The sequence below is a fragment of the Chlorocebus sabaeus genome, chromosome 9 (genome assembly GCF_047675955.1).
Source record: "Chlorocebus sabaeus isolate Y175 chromosome 9, mChlSab1.0.hap1, whole genome shotgun sequence".
Classification (NCBI taxonomy): Eukaryota; Metazoa; Chordata; class Mammalia; order Primates; family Cercopithecidae; genus Chlorocebus; species Chlorocebus sabaeus.
The window spans coordinates 483,689-500,808 of NC_132912.1; the positions used below are offsets into that span (position 1 = coordinate 483,689).

General features: G+C 42.0%; 1 protein-coding gene across 4 annotated transcripts in view; it reads right to left on the bottom strand.

Annotated features, from left to right (window-relative positions):
- The window catches only part of DIP2C (disco interacting protein 2 homolog C), a 376,181-nt gene that overhangs the window by 131,935 nt on the left and 227,126 nt on the right, over positions 1-17,120 (bottom strand). For all 4 annotated transcript variants that reach the window (XM_073018672.1, XM_073018675.1, XM_073018674.1 and 1 more), the window contains one exon: positions 3,294-3,503. In XM_073018672.1, the coding sequence (XP_072874773.1) occupies positions 3,294-3,503 (210 nt within the window). The remainder of the gene's footprint in view (positions 1-3,293; positions 3,504-17,120) is intronic.

A 17,120-nucleotide genomic window follows, 5' to 3' on the forward strand; every position in this document is an offset into this window, starting at 1 on the left:
TAGAATAACGCTAGACCGGCGATGGCAGGGCGTGGGGAACCCTGTGTGTGTTCACGGAAGGGTCCCGTTTCCTGTCGGCCACGTCCACACAGCCCAGGGCCTGGAATTGGAAACCCAGCTCTGGAAACTTCTGGGGATTTGGGGATGTCCCTTAAGCTCTCCGGCCTCAGTTATTCATCCAATGGGAACAGTGATGGCCACGACCAGGCAGGGCAGTTGGGTGGACTGCGGGAGCTAACACATACACAGTTCACAGGATTTTCTTTCCTAAAGGGGGAAACATCAACAACTATTATCATTTGTCTTAGTACAAACAATCCTAGTCATTCAAAGAACCGCGTTTCCGCCCTAATGTGTACTAAGGACCGCGGGAGGCCAACGCGCGCACGGAGCTTTGTCCTCCAGCAGGCGGTGGAGGGAAAGCCAAGCGGCAGGTGGCTAAGCGGGGAAAAGCTTCGCCAGTTAATGAATAAAAGGTTGAGGAAGACGCGCCAGGCAGCCCACGGACCAGCCCGCCACACCCACAGTCCTGGTGGGCGCGCGGTGCGGTCCGGATTCGGAATCCTCCTTTGACAGCAGCTTTTCAGGATCGCCCGCCACCGTCCCACGGGACAGAAGCCACAGAAGCCACAGAAGCCGGTGTTCTGTGCTGCTGACAGCGGCGCTCGTCCCCAAAGCCTTTCTCCACCGCGCGCTGCCCGCGCAGCCCCGCCCGGAGGCCGCCTGGACGGCGAAATCCACGGAACGCACAAAAACAGCGACAGAAAATCGAGGCGCAAGAGAGGCCGTGAAAGACGCTCCTGTGTGGTCCGGGAACCGGGCGGGGTGGGGGTGCTGAGCCGCCTGGGCGCCGCGTCAGGCGCTCCCGAGGGTGCCAGGCTGGCGTCACAAGTGGACTTGGCCACGCCGCTCGCTTGGAGCCCGTGACTGAGAAGAGGAGAACGATCGGCTCTCGCTAAGGGGAGGGCCCGCCGGTGCCACCACTTCCACCCGGAGGCAGGCGGCCGGCTTCCTGCAGCACCGACCCCCAGGCCTCCCGGACTGGATGGTAGCGTCTGAGGCCTCCTCCCAGCTCCTAGATGGACAGCGGGGACAGCAGGAGAAAACAAAACTAGAATGCCATTTCCTGTCCTGTGCCGAACTGGCTTGACTGGGAAGCTACATGTGCGATGTCCCCACTGAACTGCTGGCATAATGGGTGGAAAAAATCCACAAAGGACTTGAGATTTCGCTTCAACAAGTAGAAGCGCGGCGAGCTCTGAGAGACTGGGTGGCCTGCAGTCTGCAGCCCTGGGCTTTTCTCCCCGAGGACCAAGGCGGCCTCTGTGGCCGCCCCTTCCGTCCCCTGCTGGAGGGCTTGGCCAGTGTGACTCTGTTGTGCGCAGACTCCTTAGAACACTCGCGCACACACGATCACACACGCTACGTTCTCCTTCACAGGCTTCTGATGATCTCAGAAGGTCACATGCACATCTGACTTTTTACTTCTCTTGTTTTGCCACAGAAAATATTTTTCCTCTTCTAAGTTTCATTATTTTGCCACGGCTTTTCCAAAAAATTTCCAGATAGTCTAGGAGGATTATCTTTGTGCCCAATTAGAAATTACCGGAACGTGATCACCCGAGAGTTACATTTGGGTCACACTGAGCCCTGATGTACATGAGTTAGGAGCCCCTCATAGTTTGGATAAATTAATTCTTTGTACTAAAACTTCCTCCAGTATTGCAAGGCTAAATCCACAAAGGGAGGCCCAAGTGCAGTGATTCATTTGTTCAAAAATATGTGTTTTTCTTGGTAAGACTCTGTGCATTTCGTTAAAATTGAACAAAATCCGAGGATACAAATGCTTCCACCGAGTGGCAGAGGTGGTGTCTGGCCTCCCCGTTCACGCCTGGCAGAGCCTCGGCCACTATCCTGGGATCCAATATACACACGGAATTTTATTATGGAAAAATATGTAACAGTCACACATTTCTGTTCAATATTTAACCTACTGTGATTTCAAGTATAGGTTATTAATTCACATAAACCAGTGTACATGTTCCTGAAACTGTCATACTGAAGTTTAATACTGCTTTGCATTTGAGTACTACTTTGCAAACTTTTAAAGAGTATTTCTGTTTTCTCCTTTATACTCAACAGTTCTGAGAGAGAAAAATTATTTTTTTCATTTTTTTCCCCTCACTAAAAGCCTAAAACAGGAGAAGAGACTTCGAGATCCCAGCAGCAGTTATTGGGAAAAGTGAGACAGACCCAGCTCTCCTGACAGCAAACTCCTGTTCCAGACAGAAAACAGCCGACGCTTTCAGTGTCAGTGAGCACCGAAGGGGCTGGACCCAAGTCAATCCGAAACGCCTCTGGGTGTCAAGGAGTCAGTGATCTAGAAGTGAACATTCTGGGGTTCTGGGGTATCTGTGGGCTATCTGATCACACATGACATCCACCTGCTTCCCACTGAGGGTTTTGCAGAGATCAGGCTTTCCTGTGGTAGCTGGTGCCGGGAGGGTCTGAGCCTGTGGCTTGTGCTCTGTTATCGGCGACGTGGTACACAGTCGTCTCCGGTTACTGCTTTAATAGAGACACACACCAAATCCTATTCAACCCTAGTCCTGTACTTGATGGAAAACATTTACTCCTGAACCATTCAGAGGCAGAGCAACGCGAGACTCATCACCGCTCCCCCACGCGCAGGCTCTACCTCTAGTAATTCTCACTTCACTCCTTTTCCACGGCATCTTCAAACGTTGTGGGGCAGTGATCCTAACTTCGTTCTTTTTCTAATACAGAGGATCTCCCTTGTCACAGAACCTACACAAAACAGTGCACCACGCCCAAGAAATCTGAACACCTGTGGCAGTGGTTAAAGCCCTCGTTTCCTTAAATGACTCCCACTGTCAGGAGGAGCACACTTTAAAACCCTGTCCTGTTGACTGGGACTGTTAAGGTTTCACGCAGGAGCAAAAGTGAGAAGAAAAGATGGGAGCAGATATGGCTGCAGGATTCCCCAGGAACACAAAAGGACTTATAAACAGAAGGCCCCTGGAATTCGGATATGGCTGCGGGATTCCCCAGTAACAAGGCCCCTGGAATTCCAGCTGTGGGAGGGACCTGGGCATGAGAAAAGCAGTAAAGCAGCTTCCAGAAACAATCCAACCAAAGCACCCCAGGGGCCAGAAGGGCTCTGCGCTCTTTCCACTGAGGGATTCCACAGCCACGATGCAAACAGAGGAGAACGTGCACACACAAAGGCATTTAGACAACAGGCACAGAAAGACACTGTGAAGCGTGCTCACCTATGTGGGTCTGGGCCATGACGTCCGCCAGCCTGTGGGCAGCCCCGCTGCCCCCGCTCTGCGTGGAGGACGAGGAGGTGGTGGACGTGGTGGAGCCGTGGATGGCCTGGCTGATCCAGTGCTCCATGTTGATGCTGCCCTGGCTGGAGGTGGGGGTGCCCTGGGAGTCCCCCTGCACTGAGCCTTCGTCTTCTGAGCCAGAAGAGGTATCTGTGTAAGAAGAAAGGCGATTTGCTATATATTGCAGCAAAAACATGCACCACAATCTCAGTCCCTCGCCACAGATTTACTTCACACAAGTCTGAACAGTTCTTCAATGACTTTTTGCCATAGACACTCTTGAGAAGTTAAACCACTTTTCAGATAATGAACCATTTTTTAGCATAATGAATTTTTCTTCCAAAGCACCTTATACAAACATGCTATAAGATGTTTGATACTGTCATCTCAAAGATGCACTGATACATTTTCTCCACACAGCAGTTTGGGAAGAAACCAAATGTTTTCTTGTGTCACCCAGAAAGTGAGAGGGCAAGGGAAGGCGGAGGGCCTGTGCGGCTCTCAGGAGTCTCCGTGTGACTATGTTTAGCCCTTGTTAGTCCTGAGATGCTCTTCTGGGCTCTGATTTATTTCTACGTTGGTGTGTGTGTTAGATACCCAAGCAGGTGATTTCTGCGTCGGTGTGTTAGATACCCATACCGCTGATTTATTTCTACATCGGTGTGTTAGATACCCATGCAGGTGATTTCTGCGTCGGTGTGTTCGATACCCATGAGGGTGATTTATTTCTACATCGGCGTGTTCGATACCCATGCAGCTCCCTAAGGATCAAGAAGCTGACGGTGGTAACAGGAGAGAAAGCAGAATGTGCCTCACATGGAGCGGCCCCTCCACCTCCCCCGTTTTCCTCCGGGGCACACGACAAACCCTCATGTCACATTTTGCACTCAAATCTAATCACCTTTACAGTATTCATTTCTTATATATTGACATTATTGATTTTTCTATCTGTACAAATTGGATATCTTGGATTATGATAAAATATATCTATTTTTTCACTATAATTCACGAGAACATTTTTCATTTAATACTTTTTCATGCAGTACCAAGGTTTTTGGGAATAAATTGCTGGTGTATTTCTTAAACTTCAATGTAAGGATGACACTCAGAATCCTACCTACAGGTGAGTGATGGGAGGCGCCGGCTCAGGTGAGCAGCTCCAGGGCATTGGGTGAGAGGAGGAGTCACAGCAAATAATCTTAAGACATGGGTTTGCTTTTTAAAAGACAATAATAGCAAACGATATTCACACTTATTACCACTGTCACATGACTTACGCTGTCTGGGAATTTTTTTACGTTTACTTGTTAGAAAAGCAACAATATTAGGAGCCTGAAAATTCTCTATCACCTTGTTTTTTTTTTTTTTCTTTTCGAGACAGTGTCTTGCTCTGTTACCTGGGGGGAGTGCAGTGGCGTGATCTCAGCTCACAGTAACCTCTCCTCCCGGGCTCAAGCGATTCTCCTGCCTCAGCCTCCCAAGTAGCTGAGATTACAGGCATGTGCCACCATGCCTGGCTCGTTTTTGTATTTTTAGCAGAAACGGGGTTTCACCATGTTGGCCAGGCTGGTCTCGATCTCCTGACCTCGTGACCTCATGATCCGCCTGCCTCGGCCTCCCAAAGTGCTGGGATTACAGGCGTGAGCCACTGCGCCTGGCCCACCCTGCCTTTTAGGAAAACTTACACAATTTACATAAAAGTAAAAGTAAAACTGACACAGCCTTGAGACTTTTGAGAAAGGTACCAACCAGGTGTCCATGTGGAGCACAGCCATCTCCCCAGAACGTCTTCTCACAACCCTTTCCAAACTTTCATTCCTCACTCCCACCTACCTTTTCCAAGAAACCTGCAGAATAATGGGATATAGACACTCGACAGAATAGCAGCAAACCAAGCAAGCAGCATATGAAATGGATGATACAGCATGACCAGTGGTGACTAGAATTACACACCATGGGGACAGGAAGTCAGGTTGATTTAACATTCAAAACTGAATTAATGTCATACACGGTATAGAATTACGGAGTGGAACCGCATGTTAACCTTAGGAGACATAGAAAAGTACTGACAAATTCAAGATAACAAAACTCAACAAACCAGGAATAGAAGGCAATTTCCTCCACCTGTTAAAGTACATTCGTGAAAAGCCACAGCTAACATTGTATTTAATGGTAAACAATACAACGCGTTTTCCCTAAGATGGAGAACAAGACAAAGATGTCCCCTCTTGCCACTTTTATTCAACGTTATCTGGCAGGTTCTAGCTAGTGAAATAAATTAACAAATTACCGTAATGAAGACATCCAGATTAGAAAGGAATAAAAGTGTCTTTATTCATAGATGACATCACCTTGGGACGTAGAAAATGGCAAGAAGTACACCAAATATGTTTTGTATTACTAAAAAAAAAGTTTGATGAGGTCACAGGACATAAGACAAAGATATACATATACCAATAAACAACCGGAAAATAAAATTAAGAAAATCGTTCCATTCACAACAGCATCAAAAGCATAACTCAGCTGAACTTCTAACAAAAAGGTACAAAATGTGTAGAATGACAACTATAAAACATTACTAAGAGAAATTAAAGATCCAAATAAATGGAAACTAAATTAATGGAGATGGATTCATCATCGTGAATTGGAAAACTCAGTATTATCAAGAGAGCAATTCTTCCCAAACCGTTCCATTAATTCAAGGCACTGCCTAATAAAATCCCAGAAGGCTGTGTGTGAAATGGAAAGCTTATTCTCAATTTTATCCGGAAATACAAAGGACCTACAATAGCCAAAATAATTTTGAAAAAGGAAAACAAAGTTGGAAGACTTCACTATCTGATTTCAAAACTTTACAGAAAGTCATAGTTTTTAAGGCAGTGGTATTAGCACAAAAAGAGACGTATACATCAAAGGAACAGAATTAAACCCAGAAATAAAGCCTTGTATTTATGGTTAATTTATTTTTGACAAAGCTCTCAAGACAATTCAGTAAGAGAAAGGTAGTTTGTTTTTTCAACAAATGTTGCTGCGGCAACTGGGTACCCACACACCAAAAAGAAAAACCGTGGGGGAAAAAGTCCCCCAAACCAAACCCAAACAAACAAAAATCCCACTTAGATCCCTACTGCACACACAAAAATTAACTCCAAATGGATCACAGACCTAAATGAAAGAATAGTAAGACCATGAGACTTCTAAAACTCCCAAAAACACAATCCGTAAAAATTAGTGAAATGGACTTCATTAAAATAGAAAACTAGTAAGTTTTAAAAGATGATTATCTCCCTATAGCTAATGTAGCAAATTACTTTGATCTTAGTGGCTTATAACAAGACACGAATCTATTATCCTATTGATGGAGAAGTCAGAAGTGTAAAATCTAAGTGTCGGCAGAACCACGTTCCTTCTGGAGGCTTCAAAGGAGAATCCATTTCTTTACCTTTCCCAACTTCTAGAGGCCACCTGTGTCCCTGAGTCCTGGCCCCTCTTCATCTTTAAAGTGCATCACTGCAGTCTCTAGTTCTTTTCTCTTGTAAGGACCTTCTTGATTACAGTGGGTCTACCCACTTAAACCAGGATAAAGGTCCCATCTCAAGATCTTAAATTAATCGAATTAATCAGCTGCAAAATCCCTTTTAACCACTTCAGACAACAGGTTCATAAGTTCTGAGGAATAGGACCTGAGTATCTTGGAGGAAGGGCTTTGTTCTGTCTGCTACATAACAGATTGTTCTTTCACTGAGAAACGTTACATCTGTAAAACTCTTCTATTCAGATTGCATAAGGCAGCTGTAACCCATAAGACGACAACCAACCCATTTAAAACATAAGCAAAACATCTGAACATTTTACCAATATATACAAATGGCTATGAATAGGAATTAGCACATTAAAAAATGCTTAGCATCATTCATTGTTGCAAAGTAAATACACAATGATATACCATTTCACATCAATTAGAATGGCAAAAATAAGAATATCAACAATAACGATTGCTGGTGATGATGTGGAGAAACTGGGATGCGCATATGCTGCTGGTGGAAGTGTGAAATGGTGCAGCTATTTTCCAAACAAGTTGGCAGTTTTTAAAAAGCTAAACCTAAAGTTACAATAAGAGTCAATCATGCTACTTGGCATCCACTTAAGATAAAGGAAATTACATGTATACACAAAGATATGTACATAAATGTCGACAGTAGCTGAATACTGGAAACAATAAATAACCAACTGGTAAATGAATAAACAGAATGTGGCATAGCCATCAAATAGAATATAAATAAATAATAAGAAGGAATAAACTACTGGTGCATGGTACAGCAAGGACTTCAAAACAGGTAAAGGAGGCATAGAGAATTGTGTACATTGTATGATTTTATATCATAAAATTATAAGACCATAAAAAACCAAAAACCATAAAATCAGAGTAAAATATTCTATGATTTTATATTCTAGAAAATTTAGAGCGCACTGTTATGATTTCTAGGGTTTGTTTTCGTAGAGCTAACCTTTCATCTGATATCCTTTGCAATCAGCCAAGTACATTCTTTAGCACGTTTATAGTGTGGTTCTGCTGATAACACATTCTCTCAGCTTTCATATTTGGGAAAGTGTTGTTTCACCCCTGTTTATAAAGGAGATTTTCCCTGGATATGAGTTGACAGGCCTTTCTCCTGCTTTAAAAAATGTCTTTCCATGGTCTTCTGGTCTCCACTGTATCTTCACAGAAGTCACGCGTTGTTCAAATGCTTCTCTGGTGTGTAACGTGTCTTTTTCTTCTGAGTCCTTTCAGGATCTCCTCTTAATCTTGGGATTTCAATACTTTGGCTATCATGAACTTGGATGTGATTCTTGTTATACTTGTTCTGCTTGGAGTTCACTGAACTTCTCAGGGCCGGACACAGGTGTTTGACATCAATCTGAGAAAATTTTGACTCCTTTTTTCAAAGGTTTTTACTCTTCTCTTTTCCTTCTTGTATTACAAGTATAATGACGTATCACAGGAGCTTGAGGTTCTGTTGGCTTTTCTTTAATTGTGTTTCTCTGGGCTTCGCTTTGGTTAATTCCTTTTCATCTCTCTGAGCTCACAGACTTCATCTTCCTTCTCCAACCTGTTAAGCCCATCAGCGCAATTTCATCTCAGTGTCATATTTTCCAGCTTTACAGTGATGTCCCATGTATACCCTATATATGCACAGCGTCTCCTATCATCGACATTGCCTACCAGACTGATAAATTTGTCACAACTGATACTTCTATCTACAGCGAAACATCATTACCACTCCAACTCCATCATTCACATCAGGGTTCATTCTTGGTGTTGTACAATATATGGGTCTGGACAAATGCATAACATGTATCCACCATTACAGTATCATACACAGATCACATGATACTAAAAATTCTCCTGCTCTATTCATCCCTGCCTCCCCCTGGCAACCACTGATCGTCCTAGTCTCCACAGTCTTGCCTTTTCCAGGATGTCGTAAAGCTGGAATCACACAACCACCTTTTTAGATTACTTCTTTCACTTAGCAGTATGCCCTTCAAGTTTCCTCCGTGTCTTTTTATGGATAGCTCATTTATTTTCAGCATTGAATATCATCCCATTGTCTGGATGTACCACAGCTTGCTTATACATTCACCTACTGACGGGCATTTTGGTTGCTTCCAAGTTTTGGCAATTATGAATAAGGCTGCTCTAAATATCTACGTGCACGCTTTGTGTGTAGACATAAGTTTTCAACTCTTTTGAGCAAATGCCAAGGAGTGTAATTGCTTTATCATATGGTAAGAGTATATTTAGTTTTGTAAGAAACCACCAATCTGTCTTCCTAAAGGCTGTCCTATTTTGCATTAAGACCCACAATGAATGAGAGAGAATTCCCACAGCTCCACATCTTCACAGGCTTTGGTGTTGATAGTGTTCTGGATTCTGGCGTAGTGATATCTTACTGTTGCTTTAATCTGCATTTCTCTATGACACATAATGTGAAGCATCATTTCATACGTCGATTTGCCATCTTTATATCTTCTTAGATGAGGCATCTGTTTAGTCTTTGACCCATATTTTACTTATTCATTTTTTAAAGACAGTCTCACAATGTTGCCTAGTCGGGAATGCAATTCACAGGTGCAATCCCACTACTGATCAGCATAGGAATCCTGACCTGCTCCATTTCTAACTTAAGCTGGTACCCCTCCCAGGAGGTCACTGGGTTGACACTGAACTTAGTGTGGACACCTGAGAGGCATAACTCAACAATCGAAGCTCCTGAACTCAAGTGATGCTCCCGCCTGAGCCTCCCGATTAGCTGAGCCTACAGGCGCACGCCATCTCACTTGGCTGACCCCTATATTTTAATCAGGTTGTTGTTATTGACTTCTAAGAGCTCCTTGTATATTTCAAATAAAAGTTATCATTTATGTCTTTTGCAAACATCCTCTCCCTGTGTGTGGCTTGTATTTTAATTACTTTAAGAGTCTCTGACATAGCAGAAAATGTTAATTTTATTCGAGTCCAGCTTATCAATTATTTCACACATTGCACCTTTGGTGTCATATCTAAAAAGCTATTACCAAACCCAAGTCACTTAGATTTTACCTTATCTTCTACGAATTCTATAGTTTTGCACTTTACATTTAGATCTGTCATCTATTTGACAGGCAGGAATACTTCACCACTATACTAATGAGGACAGTGGTTGTGTGATCTGTTTTAATTTTTTTGAAAGATGTAAGGCCTGTGTCTAGGTTTATGTTTTTCTTTGCATGTGGATGTCCAGTTGTTCCAGTACCATTTGTTAAAAATACTGTATTTGCTCCACTGTATTGCCTTTGTTCCTCTGTCAAAGTTTAGTTGACCATATTTTGTTACTGGGCTCTCTATTCTGTCCCATTGATCCTTTTGTTTGTTCTTTCACCAATATCACACTGTCTTGATTACTGTCGATTTATACTAAGTCTTGAAGTTGGATATTGTCAGTCTTCAACTTTGTTCTTCTAATACTGAAGTGGCTGTTCTGGGTCTTTTGTCTCTCCAAATAAACTTTTGAATCAGTTTGATGATATTAAAAACAAACAACAAAAACAAAAAACAAAAACAAAAAAAAACTTGTTGGGATTTTGGTTGGGACTGCATTGTAAGGAAAACATCTTGACAATATTCAGTGTACCTATCCATGAACATGGACTACCTGTCCATTTAGTTTTCCTGTGAATGAGTTTTGTAGTTTTCCTCATAAGGTCTTGAACATATTTTGTTAGATTTTATGCCTAAGTATTTCATTTTGGGGAGTGCTACTGGAAATGGTTATTATTATTTTTAGTAGAGATGGGGTTTTGCCATGTTGGCCAGGCTAGTCTCGAACTCTTGACCTCAAGTGATCCACCTGCCTTGGCCTCCCAAAGTGCTGGAATTACGAACATGAGCCAGTTTTTAATTTCAAATTCTACTTGTTCTTTGCTGGCAAACAGGACATTCAGTGAACTTTTGTATATTAAACTCAATTCTTTTGGATCTTCTACATAGGCAAACATGCCATTTATGAACTAAGTTTATCTTCCCAATGAATATATATTTTATTTTTCTTGTCATAATTGCATTAGCTAGTACTTCTAGTTCAATGTTGTAAAGAAGTGGTATGTTTTTCCTGATCCCTCTTTCTGGATCTTAGTGGGAAAGATTCTAGTTTCTCACAATTGGGTATGATGTTAACAATAGGTTTTTTTATCCATATTCTTTATCAAGTTGAGGAAGACCACCTCTGTTCCTAGTGTACTGGGAGCTTTTATTATGAGTGTTAGATTTTGTCAAATGCTTTTTTCTTTTTCTTAGCCTGTTAATGTGATGAATTATGTTAATTGGTTTTTCAATGTTAAACCGGCTTTGGATATGTGAAATTCCATGTGGTTTTGGTGCACATTTTTTTTTACATTGTTAGATTTAATTTACTAATATTTTATTGAAGATTATTGCATCTATGTTCATGAGAGATGTTCTGTAGTTTTCTTGTAATATTTTGTTATTAAAATGGTATTTGGTATTAAAATGATGCTGACTCCATAGAATGAGTTAAGAAGTATTTCTCAGCTTCTATGTTCTGAAAGAGATTGTAGATGATTGGTATAATTTCTTAGATGTTTGGTAGAATTCACCAGTGAACCCATCTGGGCCTGGCACTTCCTGTTTTGAAAAGTTATTAACCACTGATTCAATTTAACAGATATAGGCCTATACAGATCGTTTCTTCCTGTTCAAATTTTGGCAGATTCTGTCTTTAAAGAAATTGGTTCATTTCATCCACATTACCAAATTTGTGGCCATAGAGTTGTTCATAGTATTTATTATCCTTTTAATGTCCATAGGATCTGTAGTTATATCCCTTATTTCATTTCTGATATTGGTAATTTATCTGCTATATTTCTTTTTCTTGTTAGAGGCTTATAGATTTTCTCTCAAAGAACCAGCTTTTGGTTTCACTGATTTTCTCTACTGATTTTCTGTTTTCAATGTATTGATCTCTGCTCTTTGTCTTCTGCTTAAAATTTAATTTGATGTTCTTTTTCTAGTTTTTGAAGGTGGAAGCTTATTGATTTTAGATTTTTTAACATATGCATTTAAATCTAAAAATTTCCCTATAAACATTACTCTCATTGCATCTCACAAATTTTAACAAGTTTTCATTTTCATTTACTTCAAAATTTCAAAGAATTCAGATTTCTTCCTTGAACAATGTATTATTTACAAGTGTATTGTTTAATATCCTAATATATTTTCCAGTCATCTATTATTGATTTCTACTTTACTGTGGTTGAGAACATACTTGTTTGATTCCTATTCTTTTAAATTTGTTAAGGTGTGTTTTATGGACCAAAATGTGGTATATTTTGGTGAATGTTCTTCATTCTGCTGTTGTTGGAGGAAATAGTCTATAAACGTCAGTTATATACAGTTGACTGAGGATGTTGATTTCAATTTTGTCCTTACTGATTTTCTGGCTACTGAATTGGTCCATTTCTGATAAAGGGGTGTTAAAGTCTCCAACTGTAATAGTGGGTTATTTCTCCTTGAGGTTTATCAGTTTTTGCTTTGGCATTCTGATGCTTTGTTAGCAAAAATACATTTAAGGATTGTTACACTTTCTTGGAGAATTGACCCCTTTATTATGTAACAGTCATCTCTGGTAACTTTCCTTGATGTAAAAAGCCTACTCTGTCTGAAATTAATATCACCACTTCCATTTTTCAAAATTAGTGTTGGCCAGGTACAGTGGCTCATGCCTGTAATACCAGCACTTTAGGAGGCCGAGGCAGGATGACCACCTGAAGTCAGGAGTTCAAGACCAGCCTGGCCAACATGGTGAAACCCATCTGTACAAAAATAGAAAAAAAAAAATTACCTGGGCATGATGACAAACGCCTGTGATCCCAGCTACTCGGGACGCTGAGGCGGGAGAATCACTTGAACCTGGGAGGTGGAGGTTGCAGTGAGATGAGATCAGGCCATTGCACAAAAAAAAATTAGTGTTAACACTTCTATCTTTTTCCCTTTACTGTTGATTGATCCATATATATGTCTTTATATCTAAAGTGGATTTCTTATAGACAATATATAGTTGGGTACATTTGGACTGACATCGAAAGTAATGATATACAGTTGAATTAACATCTACCATATTTGTTACTATTTTCTTTTTGAGACGGAGTCTCGCTCTGTTGCCCAGGCTGGAGTGCAGTGGCCGGATCTCAGCTCACTATAAGCTCCACCTCCCGGGTTCCCGCCATTCTCCTGCCTCAGCCTCCCGAGTAGCTGGGACCACAGAGGCGCCCGTCACCTCGCCCGGCTAGTTTTTTGTATTTTTTAGTAGAGACGGGGTTTCACCGTGTTAGCCAGGATGGTCTCGATCTCCTGACCTTGTGATCCACCCGTCTCGGCCTCCCAAAGTGCTGGGATTACAGGCGTGAGCCACCGCGCCCGGCCTACTATTTTCTATTTGTTGCCCTTGTTCTTTGTTTTTGTCTTTCACTTTTTTTTTTTCTAGTGGTCTTAATTGAGCATTTTCTATGATTTTCTTTCCTTTCTTAGCATATCGGTTACTTTTTTTTTTTTTTTAAGTGGCTGCCTTGGAATTTGCAATATAAATTTACAAGTAACCCAAGTCCACTTTCCAATGACACTACACTGGTTTCTTGATATTGCGCAAGCACACTATAACAAAATCCTAATTCCTAATTGCTCTCTCCCATCCCTTGTGTATCACTGCTGTCATTCATTTCACTTATATTTAAGTGTGTGTATATGACATATACATAAGCATATAATCAAATATACTGTCGTTATTATGAATGAACTGTTATGTTAGATCTATCAAGAAAAATGAAAGTTTTTCTTCTACCTTCACTGTTTCTTCTTTGATGCCTTCTGGTTTTCTGTTTATTTTTTAAACAGACAAGGTCTTGCTCTGTTGCCCAGGCTGGAGTGGAGTAGCATCATTATAGCTCACTGCAGCCTTGAATGGGATTCCTAGACTCAAGTGACCCGTCTCAGCCTCTCAAAGTAGTTGGCACTATAGGTGTCGGCCACCAGGTTTTGTTTTTTTTTTTTGTTTTTTTGTTTTTTTTTTTTTTAAATGAGACAGAGTCTCACTACGTTGCCCAGGCTGGTCTCAACTAATGGCCTCCAGCAGTTCTCCCATCTTGGCCTCCCCGAGTGTGAGCCCCTGTAAACAGACTGTGCTCTTCCTTTCTTTATGCACAGCTGAGTTACTGACCTCTACTATTTTCTCTAAAGAACTTTGAACATTTTTTGCAAGGCAGGTCTACCGGCAACAAATTTTGCAATTTTTGTCTGAGAAGGTCTTTACTTTTCCTTCACTTTTAAAAGATAATTTCACAGAGTATAGACTTCTAGGTTAATGGAATTTTTTTCCTCTCAATAGTTTAAATATTTCACTCCACTTCTTGCTTTCATGGTTTTTGAGGGGAAGTTGAATATAATTCTTATCTTTGATCCTCCATAGGGAAGGAGAGTACTCTGGTTTGTTGTTTTTTAATCTTTGATTCACCATAGTTTGAAAATTATATGCCCAAGTATAGTTTATTTTTGTTTTGTTTTTGTCATTGTTGTTTTTACATTTATCCTTCTTGGTGTTTCTTGAGCTTCCTGGATCTATGGTTTGGTGTCTGAGATTAATGTGAGGAAATTCAGCTATTACTGTTACAAATACTTCTTCTGTTCCTTTATGCATATTTTATGCCTCTGTAGACGTCCCATAGTGCTTGGATACTCTGTTCTTTTTTGCTTTTCAGTTCTGGAGGTTGGAATTGGTTATTTCCTTTCCCCCAGGTCAGAAGGCTCTGATAAAATCCCACCAGGTTAGTCCCTAGTTAACTAGCTTCTCTGGAAGGTAGACCTAGTTGAGTACACCTGCATATTTAAAAATGATTCCTATTCTCTTTCCCCTGTAGTAAGTATGAGGGGATTTTTCTCTGATGTTTACTTCGAGAACCTGGTTGAGCTTCTGATGGTACAACTCACAAAAGCATGAGACCCATATGCACAGGCCTCCTGGAGGTTTTTTTTTTTTTTTTTTTGAGATGGAGTCTTGCTCTGTCGCCCAGGCTGGAGTGCAGTGGCCGGATCTCAGCTCACTGCAAGCTCCGCCTCCCGGGTTTACGCCATTCTCCTGCCTCAGCCTCCCGATCCTGGAGGTTTTAACTCTCAGACGTGGCCACACCTCACTGCAGCAATTTGTCAATTCCAGTTCAGGGTTTCCAATCCCAGCGTGCGTTCCTTGGAGCATTGAGCTCCAGTGTATGGTGATTCTCCGCTTTACCTGTCCAGCCAATCTGGGGAGAGTGGCTTGCCTGTGACCTCACGTCTCTTGCAGGTTTAAGAGGAACTGCCGATTTTTCAGTTTGCTCAGCTTTTTACCTGTGAGGAGGGAGTGACAATTCTCAAGATTATCGTGTACGGAACCTGAAATTCCCCAACTCCATTAGAGTAAAAAGTGTCTTCCCTTCCTCTGGCTCAAGAATTAAAATATTTTCGTTCTTTGACACATTTTAATTTGATTCCCTAAATATTTATAATTGTAGATTTAAAAACTCGGTCTTCTGCTGTATCAGACATCTAGACTGGCACTTTCCAACAGAATTATGAGAGTCCTGTTATAGAACTTTAAATCTTCCTTGTAGCCTCATATAAATATATAAACAGGTACAATTAATTTTACTAGTATATTTTTAACTCAAAATGCTCATACTATACTTTAAATAAGAAACACAAATAGGCCAGGTGCGGTGGCTCACATCTGTAATCCCAGCACTTTGGGAGGCCGAGGCGGGCGGATCACGAGGTCAGGAGATCGAGCCCATCCTGGCTAACACGGAGAAACCCCGTCTCTACTAAAAATACACAAAATTAGCCGGGCGTGGTGGCGGCGCCTGTGGTCCCAGCTATTCGGGAGGCTGAGGCAGGGGAATGGCGTGAACCCGGGGGGCGGAGCTTGCAGTGAGCTGAGATGGCGCCACTCACTCCAGCCTGGGACACAAAGCGAGACTCTGTCTCAAAAAACAAAATAAATAAATAAATACAAATAAAATATTTTCTATTTTTTATATTAACTGGCATGTCTCTCACGTAGCAAATCCACAGCCGCCGCATGTGGTGAGTGAGAGACCATCCTGCATGTGTGTGCACTTTTCACTGCCTTTTTCTTGACCACAGATTCTACCTCCCGTTTCTGTGTATGCAGTGATTATTTGCTGAATATTACACATTGTGGGTAACATGTTGAGCACGCTCAGGATCCCTAACCTTCCTCTGAAGCTTTCCAGCTCTTGTTTTAGCAGGTAGCACAGGCACTGCTGGGTCATTGTGACATGGGCAGGCTTGGATTGATTCGCTGCTGGTGTGGATCTGTGGAGAGCTCCAATCCTGCACCCACTCCGATCTCTGCCTCCTGGACGTGGTAGGGTGACATGCTCCGCCCACACCTGAGCCCTCTCCAAGCTCTGCCTCCTGGACGTGGTAGGGTGGCCATGCTCTGCCCACACCTGAGCTCTGTCTGATCTCCGCCTTCTGGACGTCGTAGGATGATATGCTCGGCCCACACCTGAGCTCTGTCTGATCTCCGCCTTCTGGACGTGGTAGGGTGGCCATGCTCCGCCCACACCTGAGCTCTCGGTGCCACGGTCTGCAGGTGTTCTCCAGGCAGAGAGCAAGTGTACTGTGGGTGCGTCTCATTCATTCTCCGGCCCTCAGGTTCTGGATAGCACAGCTGTGCTCAGACTAAAAACAGCCATCTCATTCGCTTTGTGCAGTTTTACAGTTGTTTACGGCAGATGTGTGATTTGGGTCCCTGTTCTCTCATTATGGCTAGAAGAAGTTTTGGCAAATTATTCTTATATCTTTACATTTGAAAACTAAAGGAAAGCTTCACCCATAGAATATTAGCGGTGGGACAATCCTAATGAGAGTTTCTCCAGAAACTATGATCCAGGTCAGCAGCCAGTCATTTCATTGAAGATAAACTTCAAGAACATTCTCTGAAGCGCAATGACACTGAGTAAGATCTAACCACTGTTACCAACAACCAAGAAAAATAGGTAAGAAAATGCAGCTAAGACTTTGTTCAAGGAAATATGGTAATAAACATGCAAACTACCACTAAGCACAAAATAGGCTGGGAGTAAAAAATTTTTATGATATTGACATTTATGATTGTACAAAACTGCCCCATGTGATATCACGAGGACTCCTGA